Here is a 17198-nt window from a genome sequence, read left to right on the forward strand (position 1 = left end):
CGAGGACCGCCAGGCGGACCTGTGCCCCCAGCCCTCCATGGCAATGAAGATGCTCCCGGGATGGCAGCGCCTGTCCCCAGCTGCGGCCACGGCGCCTCTCGAGAGCGGGTGCTTTACTGGGGGGGCAGAGCCAGCCGGGCCGGGAGGGAGGGCAGCGAAGCCCGCGGTGCAAAGTCCGGAGAGGCAAGCTGCTCCCGGAGGCGAGCCAGCCGGGGGCTCGTCGCCGCTGCTGCCTACCCGAGGCCACCACATCCGTGCAAGCACACACCGAGGCAGAAAAGTAAGAAATGAGTCATCCTGGACTTACCGAGGCAGGACTCCCGCTGCTCGGCTGGCAGCATCCACACGCGAAGAGCCGGCGGCTTCTCGGCAAACGCGGGGACGTGCGCTCAGAGGCAGGTCTGAAATCCCGGGCACGGGAGAAGGCCGGAGGCGACGGAGCGTGTGCCCGAGGGCCCGGCCGGTGTCAGCCGGGGCTGGCCGGCCACGGGGCTCTGCCAGACAAGTGCACTGCAGCACGGTGGCAGAGGATTGCGATGCATGTCCCATATATTCAAGCATAACGGAAAACATGGATCTGGAGTGCGCTCCATGTGGACGCGGGGGCCGCCTGGCTCGGCGCAGGCAGGGGAGCCTCTCTCCCCGTAATGGAATTAGCCATGGAGACGGATGCCTGAATTCCGTGCAGCACCGTCCCCCAGGACGTCGGTTATAGAAAGCAGGTGCAGCTACCTCCTGTTTTGTCAGATAAATGTCTATAATCTCATTTCACAAATGATCCCTATTTAGACAGGAGCCACCTATTGTGATGATATCATTTGCTCTAGTAGCCATAAATGGACAACTTCCTAGGGAGCGTCACTGCTCTGGCGACACGGGTCTTTATAAACGTGAGTGTGCGTGGCGTTCGGAGGCCCGTCCGCCAGGCAGCTTCTACTCCGGAGGCGCGGCGCTCCCCGGCATCTCAGAAGTTACAGCAGGAGAGGGAAGCCTTTCCCGCAAATGGCTCATGTGGCCTCCAGACGCCTCCTCTCCCAGGGGACTGTGCCAACACCAGGGCAGGGAGGGGTCGTCATGTGAGGGGACATGCCCACACCTGTCATGCGACACCCCCCCCCCCCACCTCAGTGGCAGCTCCTGGCAGAGAGGAACCAGCATCTTCTGCTGCAGTGAAGCTCTGGGCCTCGTGGCTGGTGCTCTTTAAGGCACCGGGACCGTTCCTGCCTGGACACACCTCACCCCCCGAAACTCCAGGAGGAGGCGGGATCAAAGCCTGTAGAGGTGGTGTCCAGGGAGGCGGAGATCCCTGAAGGACCCACACACACACACACACACACACACACACACACACACCCACGGCGGCAACACCACTAAAGCCGGGTGCCATGCAGCTGAGCAACTGCCTTTAAGGGAACGTGCGGAGTCGCCCCTGAGCTGAGACTATTTATAAACACCTTTGGCTCCATCGTCATGTGTGCCCACGAAGAAAGAGGATGGCAGGAATCCAGTGCAAAGGAAGATGCCCGAAGCGGAGTCTCCACGTGGAGATAGTAAGGCAGCCATCCAGGCAGATTCCGTAATAAAACCTTCCAAAACTTCCCCTGTGCTCCTGCAGGGCCCTGAGCAGGTCACCTGGAGGCGGCTAGGTCTCCACCGCGCCATTTACCGCTAATAGGCGGTAAGCGATGAGTGAACAGAGACTGCAGGTCACCCCATCATACCAGCAGCTACTGCGAAATGTGTGCTGTGGGTCAGCAGCACGGGCATCAGGGTGTCGGGGGTTCCTCCCAGTTCCCAGCCGAGGTCTGCAGCGACAGACGCGGGGCGAGCTGGCTGTGGGTTGGCTGCATCCCCCGGAGGCGCTGCTGGGGATCCCAGAGCACAGGGGCGGCCATGGGCTGGAATCCACACCCAGGACAAGCAGAACTCTCCTTCCCCCCAGGCCAAGCTGTGACTCTCCTTCCCTACGCAGGCGAACCCACGGGGAGTGAACCCGAGTCCACGTCGGCAACATGTGAGGTTCCTCAAGGGGCAGCCTGGGCCTGGCCATCGGGGCTCTGCACAGACCCGGCTCTGCAGCCTGCACACCCTTCTCAAACATCACAGACAACGCCTGCCTCAGCTTCTGGATGCGACGGGTGTCTCCATCTGGGGGGTGTGTCCATTAGCCCCAGTGGGACTAAGAGTGCCCTCCAGACCACGTCAGCTGGGCTCTCACAATGAGCATGGAGACGTGCAACCACTGTGCATGCAAATCCCCCATGAGCCGCTCCACGTCCAGCAGCAGACATCCCCCGTGAGGGAGAGACACCCAGAGGGGGTAGCACAGGCCGGACCAGCCACAGGAAGACATAGGAGGACGGGCGAGGGGGGGCACAGGGGACCACAGGAGGCCATGGGAGCCACAAGAGGCCATAGGAAGACACAGGAGGCTGGGGAGGGGGGCACGGGGGATCACGGGAGGCCATGGGGGGCACAGGAGGCCACAAAGGTCACAGGAGGCCATGGCGGGGGGGCACAGGAGGCCATGGGGGGGGCACAGGGGACCACGGGAGGCCACGGGAGCCACCGGAGGCCACAGGAGGCCATGGAGTGCTGTCTGTGCAGGAGCTGGGGAGCCTGGCGCAGACCTCCCATGGGCCCAGCAGGAAGCAGACCCGCCCACCCCATGAGTCCCGCCAACACCGAAATGTTCCTTGTTTTACATCCAAGTCTCGGTGCTCTCCTGGTTAGCCTGAGAAACTGGTGCGATCGCGGGTCCTAAAACAACGGTGCCCGTCCTGGGGCCACGTGCCCGGCCCAGAGCATCGGGTACTGCTGATCCTGACGTCCTGGAGGGCTGCTCGGGCCCAGACCCGGGTCCAGAGAGCCCGCGCCCTGGGTACCGGCCGTCCCAGCATCCCCTGGCTGACTCAGAGTCTGTCAGCACCTCAGTGCCTCCCCTCTCCTACCAGGGAAACGGGGCGAGCCCACAAACACTATGGATCCAAGCACAGGACCAGCGTGAGAGGCCGGGCCACCTACGCTCGGACGTTCCACAGGCCGCTCTGCGAGTGCACCTTCTCCTCCACGTGATGTGCTTGATGACGGTTTCCTTTCTGTAGCTTCTGGTCTCATGGGAAAGAGCACACCTGCGGCCGTGTCAACGGGCAGCTCTCGAGGCTTCTGGTCCACACTGGATGGTCAGGAGTCAGGTCTCAGGGGAGTCAGAGCTGTCCACAGATGTCTGACTGCACAGGCTGGTGCCTCCAGCCGCGCACTGCTCAAGAGTTAGCCGCACAGGTAGCCCTGTCATGAGGCCTGCAGATGGACACAGGGACACACGTGCATAGAATCGGTGCCTGTGTCCTGCAGGTTGCTCTGACCCCCGGCACCATGAGCCTGGTGTTCCTGGTGTTTCCACATCACAGGTGAAGCTGCGGAGACTTGGAGCTGGGGCTGTGCAGTGAGCCCTACAATGTGTGGGGGGCACGGCCCCAGTAGAAGGGCCAGGGGGCCTCCCCTAGGCAGAGGCAGGAGGGCACAGGGCGGACGTGGGGACAGTGCGGGGACCAGAGGTCGGTATGTGCAAGGGACACGCAGTGAGACAGGTCGTCTCTGGACACAGAGGCAGGCACGTGAGGCACAGAGGGTGGGGCCCGGGGATCTCAGGCAGCGCGGGGAGCCGGGGAGCCTCACTGATGGCCGTGCAGTCCCTCCGAGATGGGGTGTGCAAGTCCTGAGGAGGGAGTGGCCCTGAGGGCGGCCCCCGGATGTCCAGGAAGGGTTCGCTGGCGTGGATTTGTCCTCTGACACCATCAGATCCCTCCAGGCAGACAGCGGGCACTTGTCCTGGGACACTGTCCTCCGAGGCTGTCAGGTCACCTGCATGGGTCACGCACACAGCGCCGAGGGCAGGGCCCTAACAGCCCCATCTACACTGCCTGGTCCTGCACCTCTGCTCCCTCGTTAGAAGTGAGAAGTCTGGCTGAGGACTCTGTCGAGGATGCGTGAGGCCTGTGGACCCGGATGTCAACTCATGGACCACCTGCCCCTTGATCTGACCTCGCCTCCACCCGCATGCGGTCTGTCTTGTTGACACGTGGCCGATGGGGGCAGACAGAGAGAGGCAGAGTCATCCCAGGGAGAGCCCGCGGCTCCCGGAGCCCGGACATCTGACCTCGGCATGTGGCCACAGGAGCCCAGGAGAGCCGGGGCGCGCTTCAGCCCGAGCCCGAAGTCCCTGGAGCCCGGTGCAGCAAGGTGGGAGGGGATGGGTGCACGACCCCGCAGAGACGAGACACCCGCAGGCCCCGGCACTGGGGTTGTCTGCAGGACCTCGCAGCCCCCGGGCCTCCTGGTCCCTGTAACACGTGAATTCACTTTCACGGGGCTGCGTGGGGAGTCAGGCCGAGCCCCCCCGCACGGGGTGGGAAATGACCCCCTGGGAAGCGCAGTCTCAGCTCCCAAAGCTGGGATATAACGCAACAGCAGCTGCCCAATATTCCGGACTCCTTGAGACCCTGAGCCAGGATCCTGGGGCAGCAGCGTGCAGTGTCCAACCCCCGCTGCTGCGTGCACCCGAAGCACACCCCCGGGGGCTCCCCGCAGGCTCCCATGGTCCCGTGGAACCCCAAGGAAGACGGGGGTGCTGGGGGCCCCGCGGCTCTACCTCTGGTCCTCACGCAGAGCCAGGGAGGCCGGAGGCGGGGGAGTCTCTCCGCCAGGCCCTGTCCCACCACCAGCGTCACAAGGAGAGTGTTTCACTTCATCAAACGGCAGCTTCTCCTTCCTTCCGTTTCCCACGGGGCATGTTGAACCCCTGGTGTCGGCATCAAAGGCACAGACAAATCCCTTACCGAGGAAAGGCCACGAGCCATGGGCAGACAACCCTGAGAGGACGACGCCCAGGTCCCCAAGGCTCTCGGGTGTGCGTGGCCCCGTCACAGCCCTGGGAGTCTGCGGGGCCTCAGAGCGAACATCCCTGATCCACTCTCAGAGGACAGAGCAGAAACCAAGACGCAGGCCAGGCGGCTAGTGGTGGGGACAACCCATAAACCAGGGCGGGGAGCCCTGGGGCAGCGTCACTCGCATCTACAGAAGGAAGAACCTCTCCCCGTCACGGGCTGCTCTACTGCTGAATGACGAAGTTCATCGAAACTGAGAACTCAGGGGGCACCTGAGCGTCCAGATCCGCACGAGCTGCCACCCAGACCCACCTTGAGGATGAGAAGGCCACGTCCTCCCGGGGCCCCGTAACCTGGCTTCAGGCTGCCCGCCGTCCTCGTCCATCCTCCCGCTGGGGCCCCGGGACCCCGGGGTAGAAACCGCCCTCAGGATGAGGCCTGAGAGCAAGGCTGGGGGGGACCCAGAGACCCAACGTCAGGACGGGAGGCCGTCCCCGCGGGCACGTGCAGTCTGGGCCCCTGGACCTCAGGGGCCGTCCGCCCCGCTCACGCGTCCTGGGGTGTCACGTGCAGATCCCGTTTCTCGGGGGGCTTCTCCTTGTGACCCCGGCGACTGCCAGCGGACAGCAGAGGCGCCAAGGACTAGGCCAGGCTCGCACGTCACCTCCCAGGAGCCAGGAGGTCCTGGTTCAACGACCCCACGTGATACACGCCACCGAGGCCACTTCACCCGAACGTGACGTGAAACAGAGGCAGGTGTCCACAGAACACGGACCAGAGCTTTTCAAACCTCAACTGCCGTGATGCGCGGGAGGCGATGCAACGGAGGCCTGGCGGGGCGTGGGAGGTCCCTCCTGGCGGGTGCGCCCCCCGGGGGCACCACGCGCGGCCTCTTCCGCCCGCCTGCAGGCACACTTGCCCGCACGCGACGGACGAGGGGCTCCGGCCACGCAGACCCACGGGGCCAGACCCGGGCTCAAGTGCAGCTCTGCAGGCCTCTGGGGCCCTTCCCTGCGTGGCGACCGCCCGGTGGGACTGGCCGTCCTTCATCTCCCACAGGCTGGCGTCGGACTCTCGAGGCCGCTGCATGGGGCCGGCCCCAGATACGACCCGGAGCGGCGGCTCCTGCGGGTGCCGGGAGGCCGCGTGGCTTGACAGGGGAAGGCCCTCGGCCTCGGGGCTCTGGCGGGTTCGGTGGCCAACAGGAGAGCGTGCGATGCGCGATGCGCCCTCAGGGACGCGGACAGGGCTCAACGGGCAACACGGCATCTCGCTCCAACGTTGGACCCGATCCCGTTGCCTTCACACGTGGGGCGAAGGAGGGCTCAGGGTTTGGGTGGTTCCACGTCACCGTCCTTATGGTTTGGCAGTTGAGGAAGCCGGAGCTGAGGTCCTCAGCGAGCTCACCCCCCTCTGCCCCCCGAAACAGGCCCTGCCGGGGCCCCAGGCTGCCTGGGAAACCACCGCGCGTTCCCAGCCCGGGGGCCACGGACACGCGCCCCAACCCTCGCGCCGTCACGGCCCCGTTACGCTTTCTGCAGATCGGAGTCTCGGCAAAACGCTCCGGGAAGCGGGTCCCAAATGCCCTAAATAATTCTCATGCCTGCGGAGAAATCAGCTAATTTCTGCCATTTTATGTAAATTATGCCGTCGCCCTCCGGTCATTCTCGGGCACACAGTCCAGGGGGAAGGAGTAAACCACTGTGCGTGTTTTGTTTGTTTATTTCCTTAAGGAATTCCACGGAGAAACACAAATACCTGCAGGACCCTATGTAGCTCGAGCGAGTGAGGTTAGCTAATGACATCACGGATCCAAACACTCAGGTCCGACGGGAAAACAAGCCCCAGAAGCCTCGCAGCGACAGCAAACTGCACGTCTAAGCTTCTCGTCTGAGAATGAGACTCGGTCACTGGGTCCACGGAACGGGAGCAGGCCCCGTGCACACGCCCCGGGGACGCGCTGAGAGGCCGCGGGCTGAGCGGGGGCTTCCGAACGTGTCTCCGCTTGCGGTTGTGCCCAAACCAGGAGGAGGAAAAAAAATCGGTAAATAGAGGAACCTTCTGAGAAACACTTTGCAGGAAACCATCAGCTTCCGATTTTGGCGCTTTTGATGATGAACAGCTCCCCGTCGTCAGATGCTAAACCCAAACCCGGGGAAACGAGCAAGCCTAACGCCGAATTTGTTGTAGCTCCCACCACAGATTTCTTTACACAGAACACCCCCAAATAAAAGTTAAATTCCCCAGAAGGACTCTTTTCATCTTTCAGAAAACACAGCCCCCCCCACGCCCCCGCCCCCAAAGCCCCCGAGAACAAGCCTCTATGAATAGAACCAGAACCCATTCTGCGGAGAAGAGGAAACCACAGCAACGGTAATGGAAATAAATTATTAAAGTTTTGTTTCTTAAATATTGTAATGATTTTTTTGCCGCCTGCCAGCCTGCTACCGCGATTCGCTGGTTGCCATAGCGACATTCTGTTCATTCCCGATGCGTTTCCAGAAAGACCCTGCGCCCTTCACGATCCAATCCAGGGGCTGCCCTGGGTCCCAGGGCTCGAGCGGTTCCCTGGTCATCGGGGCCCCACTCACCAGTGTTAGGGCACCTCCCCATCACCCCCCGGGGCTCCCCCGACTCCCTCCCTGCAGGCCAGACCCACACAGTTCATCATCCCCGTACTAAGGCACCCGCCGCAGGGAGGTGCCGGAGGCACGCGGCAGCCGACCCCGCAGACACGTCGGAGGGAGCCAGGTGGGGACCAGGAACCTCAGGTCAGAGAATACCAAGTCACGTTGCCCGAAGCCATTAGCCGGTCAGCAGGGAGAGACAAGCGCCCGCCTCAGGTGTGCCGGGAATCCACGTCACCTGCATCTCTGTTTTTGTATTTTTGAACAACCCAGAATGACAAAACACAACATGAAGCGTCGTGTCGCCATCGCAGAAATGCAAACAGCGACGCACCTTGTGTGCATTTCCTTGTTGGTAAATACACACGCGTACGAAGCTGAGGTCTGACCAAACAAGGACTCTACAACAGGATGTGAGCAGATTCACCGATCATGTCAATCTACATTTCTCTTAATAGGCTCCCATATTTGCTTAACCCAGGCCATTCCTCAGTTTGCTGTAGAGACAGGCCTCTGGGGGGAGGCAAGGGGTCCCAATACCGACACTGGATGCTTGACAGCACTTCCCGTCTCCTGCTGGGCCTGCCCCACCTGGGGTTTTACAGGACGTCTCCCAGGGATGCTCCCAGCCTCCCAGGAACTAGCACAGCAGCATCAGGACCAAGCCCATCTATGCTTGCAAGCCCCCAGGGACGCCCCCTCCAACCGCCAGGTGAAGTACCCGGTTCCCAGAACAGGTGAACCTCCCCGGTTAGGCCAGTAAATCACCGAGTGGTGGTTCCCAGGTAAGCATGATCTTTGCCACCCTCTGGTTCTGCCTCTCAGCCCTCACCCTCCTTCCAGGGTCAGTCCAGACGCCGCCTCCCCCAGGAGATGCCCTGGCCGAGCCAGTCCATCCTCCGCATGAGGCCTGGGATGGAGCCACCGCCGCCAACACTGCGCTCCATCCTCTAGACCCTTGTGCAGACTCTCCATTAACAGCATGGCCTGCACCGCCTCACCCTGTGGTCGCCGGAAGGATTTCCCTCTCCTGTTATCCTTGAGGTCAGGGGCACAGGTCACTGGAGTGTGACCATCCCACCGCCCTGGACGTGGCTCTAATGTAATGTGAGTCCTCGTGTTTGCAGCAAGAAGGAGAGAGAGGAGAGAAGAAAGGGGAGGGAAGAAAAGGTGAGCGATCCCTTGGCAGGAGGGGCCCCTGGGACACACAAGGGAGAGTCTCTCCTAGGAACATGGGGCTGCAGCTGGGGCCCGGGGTCAAGGGGGCCAGCACTCCCTGGAGCCTGGCGCCCTGCACAAGTACCCCAGGGCTGAGTCAGCAGGCCTGGGGAGACCTGCCCTCATTTGTGGGAAGTGTGTGGTAAGGGTGGGCGCCGGCCTGGTCTAGCCCTGTGCTTCCTTGGAGGGCACGCCGGGCAGGCAGGCAGGACATGAGCCTGCACCCCGTGGCGCATGGACCACAGACATACATGTGTGCTCTGCCCTTTAACTCACTTGCTCTCAGGAGCACCCAGCGCGTCAGGGTTAGAGCACAAGGTCACTGAGCATCCCAGCCCACAGGAGAGCGGGTCCAGGCCCAGGGAGGGGCCGCCCGCGCAGGGTGTGGCTGGTGCGTGAGCAGGGTGGGCCCAGGGCCCTCACAACCCCACCGCGGTCTACATCCCCTACTTGGCCCCTCTACTGACTCCCCCACTACACCATCCCACACAGACGGGCATCAACATCAATAAAGCCTGTGCCGGCGCTTTGACAACCCGCGGGTTTCTCCGCATACGCCCGGAGGCCCTTGACCACCTTCAATCAAGCACAGAAGAATCCTCTACCCTGAGAGGATGAGGCTGCATCAAACACGGGCAAGTGCTCCTTTTGGCTGAGTACCACTCCGAGGAGCCATCTCCACATCCCAGAGCAGCCTGCCTCCCGGGAGGGACAGTGGTAGGAACGAAGGCACCGTGTGTGCTGGGGCTGCAGCCCTGACGCCCCAACCCCGCCACGCCCATGCCACCCAGGACCGTGCCCGGGGGATGCCCTGACCCTGCGGCCCCCTCACTGCCCAGGACCATGCCCAGGGGGGATGCCCTGACCCTGCGGCCCCCTCACTGCCCAGGACCGTGCCCACGGGGGATGCCCTGACCCTGCGGCCCCCTCACTGCCCAGGACCATCCCCGGGCACTTTCATACCAGCCCATCCTCCTACAAAGCACAAACATCAAGGTCCTCTCAGCCTATAGTAGAAACTGTCGGAAGCACATGAAGAATGCAGCTTCTTTCCATCCCCTCCGCAGAATTACTGAGAAGTCCGTAAAACTCTGCGCTTGAAAGGAGTTTCTGAGAACACAGTGAGGATTTCAGCACAAACATGTTCTTGGATGTTGTTACATGGAACAGTGAAAAATTCAAAGGAATTTAACTATCAAGAACAGGGACTGGGTTGAAAAAAAATAATTGCCGGTACGTGAAAATACTATGCAGCTACTGAGAACACTGTAAACATTTGCAGGGACACATTTACAACGTATGATTCATGTTTAAAAGTTGGTTAAAATGGCACACACCCCAGAAACTCAAGTCTGCATCCTCAAAGTATACAGACAAGGTCACGTGCATGGGTCCATGTCCACGCAGGTCTGTGTGCACTTGGGTCTGTGTGCATGTGGGTCTGTGTGCATGTGGGTCTGTGTGCATGTGGGTCTGTGTCCATGTGGGTCTGTGCAGGTGGGTCTGTGTGCAGGTGGGTCTGTGTGCATGTGGGTCTGTGTGCATGTGGGTCTGTGTGCACGTGGGTCTGTGCAGGTGGGTCTGTGTGCATGTGGGTCTGTGTGCATGTGGGTCTGTGTGCATGTGGGTCTGTGTGCAGGTGGGTCTCTGCATGTGGGTCTGTGTGCACGTGGGTCTGTGCAGGTGGGTCTGTGTGCAGGTGGGTCTGTGTCCATGTGGGTCTGTGTGCATGTGGGTCTGTGTGCATGTGGGTCTGTGCAGGTGGGTCTGTGTCCATGTGGGTCTGTGTGCACGTGGGTCTGTGTGCATGTGGGTCTGTGTGCACGTGGGTCTGTGCAGGTGGGTCTGTGTGCATGTGGGTCTGTGTGCACGTGGGTCTGTGTGCATGTGGGTCTGTGTGCATGTGGGTCTGTGCAGGTGGGTCTGTGCATGTGGGTCTGTGCAGGTGGGTCTGTGTGCAGGTGGGTCTGTGCATGCACATCTGTGTCCACACAAGTCTGTGGGGGGGTCTGTGTACATGCACATCTGTCTACACGTGTGTCCACACCTATCTGTGCCCACGTGTCTGTGGCTGTGTGTACAGTGGAAGCAAACGTGGCAAAGTACCAACAGTGCTAGCTTCCGAGCAGCCAGACAGAATGCTAGCCTCGTTCCTCTTTCTAAATATCCTGTATTTCCCACAGGAAACACTATTTACCTAACCAGAGAGACAAACACAATTAACCTAACTTTGACTAATAAAATAAAAAGGTAATTTCCATCCTCTTATGGTGTTAGACGAGGTGATGAGAAAGAGAGGACCCCTCATCTCCGCTGACAGGCCCCTGCCTGGGGTACCCTGCGTGGCGACCGAGGGCTGGGGGAAGCACCCGCCTCTCCGTGTGCACTGAAGTCAGAGGCAGAAGAGGCCTTCACACCCAACATCTGAATTTTCAACGTCACTCACAATGTCACCACAGATTTTTTTCCCAGTAATTTAAGAGATAATGAATATAAAATCCTTACACTATAAAAACTCAGAGAGACGTTCAATAGTCTTTTAACAAATTACTGATGACATCCTCCTCAGAATCGTTCCCCTAAGATGCATTTGTGGGAACTCACCCTAAAACGGGGATGACTTCACAGTGACAGATGGAGAGCCTTGTCAATGTCTCGTCAACCTCATTGGGGGATATTCAATGATTTATTGCATTTCTTGAAAAACTGAGTTCTGGTTGTGACTCAAATAGTAACATCACTGCGATTTTTCTACCTTCGCTCTGTTCGTGTCAGTTTAATACAGTCGTGAAAATCACTTACTCATATTTATGGGCACGTTGGATTTTAAAGTCAGAGAGTCCCTGGGAGAATATATAATTCGAGCTCCTCACTTTACAGAGAAAAGGAGAGACCAAGAGGGGAAGGAGCATGTGCCCCAGGACTGTCAGCTCCAGGGCAGAGCCCGAGGACCCCCGTGCAGCCCTGCCTTGGGCCGCCACATCCCTGCTGCTATGGTGGCACCTGGGGGCGCGGCCCAGGAAAGCACACGACATGCCCATTGCTGTACTCGGCTGGTTAAAGTCATTTCCCACAGAGAAGGCAGGTTGGTCATGCAGGGGCAAGGGCCTCATGGGGAGTTATGGCTCCTCCCCCATGCCAGGGAGGAGCTAAGTGGACAGGGCTCATGGACTGGAGATTTCAGAATCACTGGTTACACCAACAAAAAGAGGCCCAGGGCAAAGCAGAAAGATTAAGGCGGAAGTAGGTTCAGATTCTACCCCGTTTACTTACTTCCTGCAGGATCCAGGACAGTGATTTCAATGATGTCATGTCAGCCTTTGTGGTCTGCTTTGTAAAACACAGATGATGACCTCAGAAGACCAAGGACCACATGAGAACTCGTACTAGGCACATTCTGAGCAACCGGCACAAGCTACAGAGGCTTTCTCACCCAGATGTCAAGCCGATGCTCCTAAGCGCATTTTACTTTGTAGGTTAAGAACGTGAGCCTTAGGGAGCAGGACAACTTCCCCAGGCCCCAAACATAACTCGGCAGGGTAGGTCCCTGCCCCTGACCTGCACGCAGCACCTGTAACTATGTAGAGCCCACCCCAAGGGGCTTAAGGGTCTTAAGGGTCTTAAGGGTGTTCGATTTTCAAGCACAAGGGAGAGTGTAAATTCTATCTCCTTAGACAGGATACATATGTAGATAGATGGAATAAAACGGAGAGCCGAAAAAAAAACATTATAAGTGATTTTCAACAGAGATGCCAAGACAATTCTCTGGGCAACGCAGTCTTCTCTACACAATGTGCTCAAACGACTGGAAACCTACATGCAGAAGATGCATCTAGACTCTTACCTCACACCCTATGGAAAACCCATTCAAGAGGATCACAGGCCTAGCATGAAACTCAGAATAGAGCAAAGTCACAGAGTAGCCTCTGTGACCGCAGATTCAGCAACGTTTTCTTATATATGAAACAAAAAGCACGAGTGATAAAAGGGCGGAATAGGTCAGCCGGGCTTTGTCAACATTCACAGTTCCTGTGCTGCAAACATACTGTCAAGGGAGCTGACATCTATCCACAAAATGGGAGCAAATATTCACCAATGAGGGACACCTGGGGGGGCTCAGGGGTTTAGCGCCTGCCTTTGGCTCAGGGTGTGATCCCGGAGTCCCGGGACTGAGGCCCGCATTAGGCTCCCTGCATGGAGCCTGCTTCTCCCTCTGCCTGTGTCTCTGCCTCTCTGTCTCTCATAAATAAGTAAAATATCAAAAAAATATATATATATTCACCAATGATAAACCAGTAAGAAACCTGTATCCAAAAAATATCAATCATTCCTACTACTCAATAGCAACAAGACAAATAACCCAATATTTTAAATGGGCAAATAATCTGAATAGATATTTCTCCAAAGAAGGTGTACGAATGTCTGCGAAGCACAGGAAAAGATGCTCAACACGAAATGCAAACCGAAACTACGAGAAGATACCTCTCAGTGCACGTCACCCTTTCTGATATTTCCCACTCATTTCCTCTCCCTTCCCTTCTATTCCCTTTCACTATTATTTATATTCCCCAAATGAACGAGAACATAGAATGTTTGTACGTGCACTGAGGGGGGCACTTGACGGGATGAGCACTGGGTGTTATTTCGTATGTTGGTAAACTGAACACCAATAAAAAATAAATTCGTTTTAAAAAAAAAAGAAAGAAAAGATACCTCTCTGCACTCACAGGATAGAAAGACAGATAATAACAAGCATTAGCAAAAGTGTGGAGGAGTCAGAACGCTCTTACACGGCTGGTGGGAACCTAAAACGGCCGAGAGCGTTTGGGGTCGTTCCACGATACCGGAGTTACTCTGGGACGCAGCCATCAGTCTCCCCACTCACACCCAAGAGAACTGAAATTGTGTGTCCACATACATGCTGTTCATCGGAGTGTATTTTAACACAGAAAAAAAGAAAACCTGGAAATACAAGGTCTCTTCGTCGATAAATGGATAAATGAAACATGCTATGCCTTACACGACGTCATTTTACTTGGTTCTAAGGAACTACTGATACGGTCCTAAAACACACACGAGCCTTGAAGCCTCAGTAGGTCAAAGAAGCCATTTCAAGGACCTTGTATAATATGACTCCTTCTCTACCAAACGCCCCAGGTAGGCTAAATTATGGAGACAGTATGTAGGCTGGTGGTTGCTGGGGGGCCGGGGGGGGGAGAGCGGGCAACGACCTCGGAATCTGTGACTTCTTTTGCGGGAGATGGAAACGTTCTGGAATTGGTGCGGTGACGGTGGCCAACCCCGTGCATAGGCTGAAATCTAGAGAACTGTGGGTTTGAAATGCGTGGATGGCAGGTGCGCGAACTAGACGGCAGCAGAGCTGTTTTCCAGACATTATATCCTGCTGTCACTCAGGCCCTTCCAGCCTCGCACACTGTGCTGTACACCTGCCGGGGGATGACGTACCCGGAACGGCTGGGCGGAAACCAAAGGCAACTTCAGGGGGGACCCCAGAGCCAGCAGGAAGCTCAGCAAACTACACGTCCCACATCCCACGAGCGTCTCTGATCATCAGGAGCCGAACGGAGGTCACGTGGCCTTCCCATCCGTAAGCCTGCCTCAGGCAGGACTTGAACGTGAGGTCAAGCACGGGGGCCCGCCTGCCCGTCGGTGCCAGCCCGGGCCTCGGGTCACTGCGATGGACACGGCGCGTCACAGCCAGCGAGCCCGCGGGTCCCTGGGGCCGCTCTGCAACGTCCGACCTTCTCCAGCAGAGGCTGCCGCGCCGACACCCCGTCTGCGCCCACCCAGGGCCCCACGCACACGCACACACACACGCACATGCACGCGGCAGCTGGGAAACCGGCTGGGGACTTAGGTCACAAATTCAAACCAAAAAAAAAAAAAAAAAAACCTGCTTCCGGCCTAGACACGAAGTAGAGAGTGCACTGTGGTAAGACACACATTTTGACGTTTTTATGGAAAACAGCAAAGCAAGTGTCTTTGTACGCACAGATTCCTTTCCACCCAAATCAGAGACTGCACTAAAGGTAGAACGAAAATGAAAGCAGCGGGGAAATACTTAATAAGTAATTAAACTCACGTTAGGCTTCAAAAATAATGTTTCTGTTAATGAACGCCCGGCTTTATTCTATTTGCCACTAATTTACTAGTGACTGGGCACTTTTATACTGCTGGGTTGCTTTTCATTATTTTTTTTTTAATTTTTTTATTTATTTATGTTAGTCACACAGAGAGAGAGAGAGAGAGAGAGAGAGAGAGGCAGAGACACAGGCAGAGGGAGAAGCAGGCTCCATGCACCGGGAGCCCGACGTGGGATTCGATCCCGGGTCTCCAGGATCACGCCCTGGGCCAAAGGCAGGCGCCAAACCGCTGAGCCACCCAGGGATCCCGCTTTTCATTATTTTTAATAGAAAAATCTTCCATAAAGTTGGATAGCGACAGCATGTTTCTTGCAGACTCTCCTCCGCTCCCTCTTTTGCCAATGAAGACCAGGAAGGGTCCACCTCAGCCCTCCGCTCGACAAGGCAGAGCCAGCATCATGACGCCCCGCGGAGTCCTGGGCGTCGAGCTCCTCCAAGGGGCCCAGAGTCCCCGCACCCCTTGTCCTGACAAGTGCCGTTGAGCACTGACCCTGCCCCTCTCTCCTGGGGGCAGGAGGGAAGAGGGAGCCAAGCAGGAAGCCCTGTCCCAGGAGCTGACCCCCAGCTGAGGGGAACCAGGGACAGGACCAGGATGTTCACTTCTCAGTGGGCAGGTAATAGGACAGACAAGGCGGTGCAGGGCTGGACACGCATCGGACGCCTCAGACGGCGGCACGCAGGGCTGGGCTGGGCCGGCTGGAGACCAGGGGCACCTGCAGGGCTGAGCCGGGCTGACACCTGCAGGGACACCTGGGTGAGGCGCAGCCACGCCCAGCACGAGGAGGCAATGACAGGGAGGCCGGGTGCCTGGAGCCCAGGAGAAGTGAAGGAGGCGCCAAGGCTGGCGCGGGGCAGGACCACCTACAGGCCCCAAGGCCCCGGGCACGTTGGCTCCCCCATCGTGAGATGAGAGGCCCCTGGGGTTTGTTCAAAGGCTGCGGATCCTGCCGTGTTGCCGAAGGGCCCCGGGCCGCTGGGCCGAGAAGCCGGGGGAGGGACAGCGGCGCCGAGGACACGATCCACGGAGGGTGGGCACGCGGAGGGAGGGTGGAATTGGGTCCAGCCGGGCCCCTCCATGGGCAGGGTGTCCGCGCCTCGTTGACCTTGGCTGGTCGACCTCGGCTGACCTGGTCGCTCCGCCTCAGATAACTTTCCTGACCTTAGTTAATAGCTTGGCTGTGGGTAGTTAACCCGGGTTGAGACACTTAACCTCGGCTGGCCAAGGTTCGTGCGTGACTGACGCTAGCCAACGGCCGCTCTGGGAGTCACCACGAGTTGGCGGCAGTCACGGAGGCAGCACAGCCGAGAGGCGGTCGGGGAGCCTGGAGCCGGGGTTCACGCGGGACGTCTGCGCGAGGAGGGGGTGTGCTGGGGGTGGACACAGCCGGGCGTCCGCGTGAAGGCCGCAGTGCCGGGCGCCCTCACGGGGGCGGGGGTACCCAGGTGAGCGCAGAGAGGGGCCCCAGCGAGGCCAGCGAAGGAGGCCGCGGGCACATGGCTCCGGCACACTAGGAACCACGCTGGGGTTGGCAGCTGGGAGACCACGGGGACCCCTAGGCCGGGCGGTGAGAGGTGAGGGCCCGTGGCTCGTGGTTGGGCGTCGGGGGCACAGAACACGGACCTGGGCAGCCCCAGTGGTGCAGCGGGTTGGTGCCGCCTGCAGCCTGGGGCGTGATCCTGGGGACCCGGGATCCAGTCCTGCATCCGGTTCCCTGCATGGAGCCTGCTTCTCCCTCTGCCTGTGTCTCTGCCCCTCCCCCGTATCTATGAATAAATAAATAAAATCTTAAAAAAAAAAAAAAAACAGGGACCTGACCTTGCTGTGTTTCAGGCTCCGGGGTCAGCAGTTCCCCAAAAAAGTCGGGCTGAGCCTCCATTCTGCACAGAGCGCCGGCTGGAAAGGGCCAGACAGACGGACAGGACGGAGCACACCCCTCCTGAGACGCTAGGCAGAGGGCGCAGCTGCCCACGGGTCGCCTCGGGGGGGGGGGGGGGGGGGCCTTGGCCTCCAGCTCCCGGAGGACAGGGATGAGGCCGGAGAGCCCCCGGGGCTGCGGGATGTGTGTCCTCCTGCCCACGGCTCCCAGCCCTCGCGGGGCGGCCTCCTCTAGCAGGTGCGCAGGACACAGAGGGGGCCGGGCACCTCCTCACTGGGACCGGGACTGACTGGGCCGGCGCCCACGCCCACTCTGTCCCCGCACACCCGCCCCAGCCCGCCTGGCCCTGCCGCCCCCGACAGACCCCGCCTCCGCTGCGGCACTTCCCCGCCAGCCAAGGTCATCCTCGCCGCCAGCTGCCAGGTC

General features: G+C 59.0%; 1 protein-coding gene across 5 annotated transcripts in view; it reads right to left on the minus strand.

Moving 5' to 3' along the window:
* Positions 1 to 17198, minus strand: part of DLGAP2 (DLG associated protein 2) — a 687758-nt gene that overhangs the window by 429005 nt on the left and 241555 nt on the right. Inside the window, exon 1 of one of the 5 annotated variants that reach the window (XM_072742321.1) lies at positions 308 to 1009. The exons of 3 other annotated variants lie outside the window; for them this stretch is intronic. In XM_072742321.1, the coding sequence (XP_072598422.1) occupies positions 308 to 341 (34 nt within the window). In that variant the 5' untranslated portion in view covers positions 342 to 1009. Of the gene's footprint in view, positions 1 to 307; positions 1010 to 17198 lie in introns of those variants that run through there. One more of the 5 variants, XM_072742320.1, reaches the window with a different exon arrangement.

The sequence above is a fragment of the Vulpes vulpes genome, chromosome 16 (assembly GCF_048418805.1).
Source record: "Vulpes vulpes isolate BD-2025 chromosome 16, VulVul3, whole genome shotgun sequence".
Lineage (NCBI taxonomy): Eukaryota > Metazoa > Chordata > Mammalia > Carnivora > Canidae > Vulpes > Vulpes vulpes.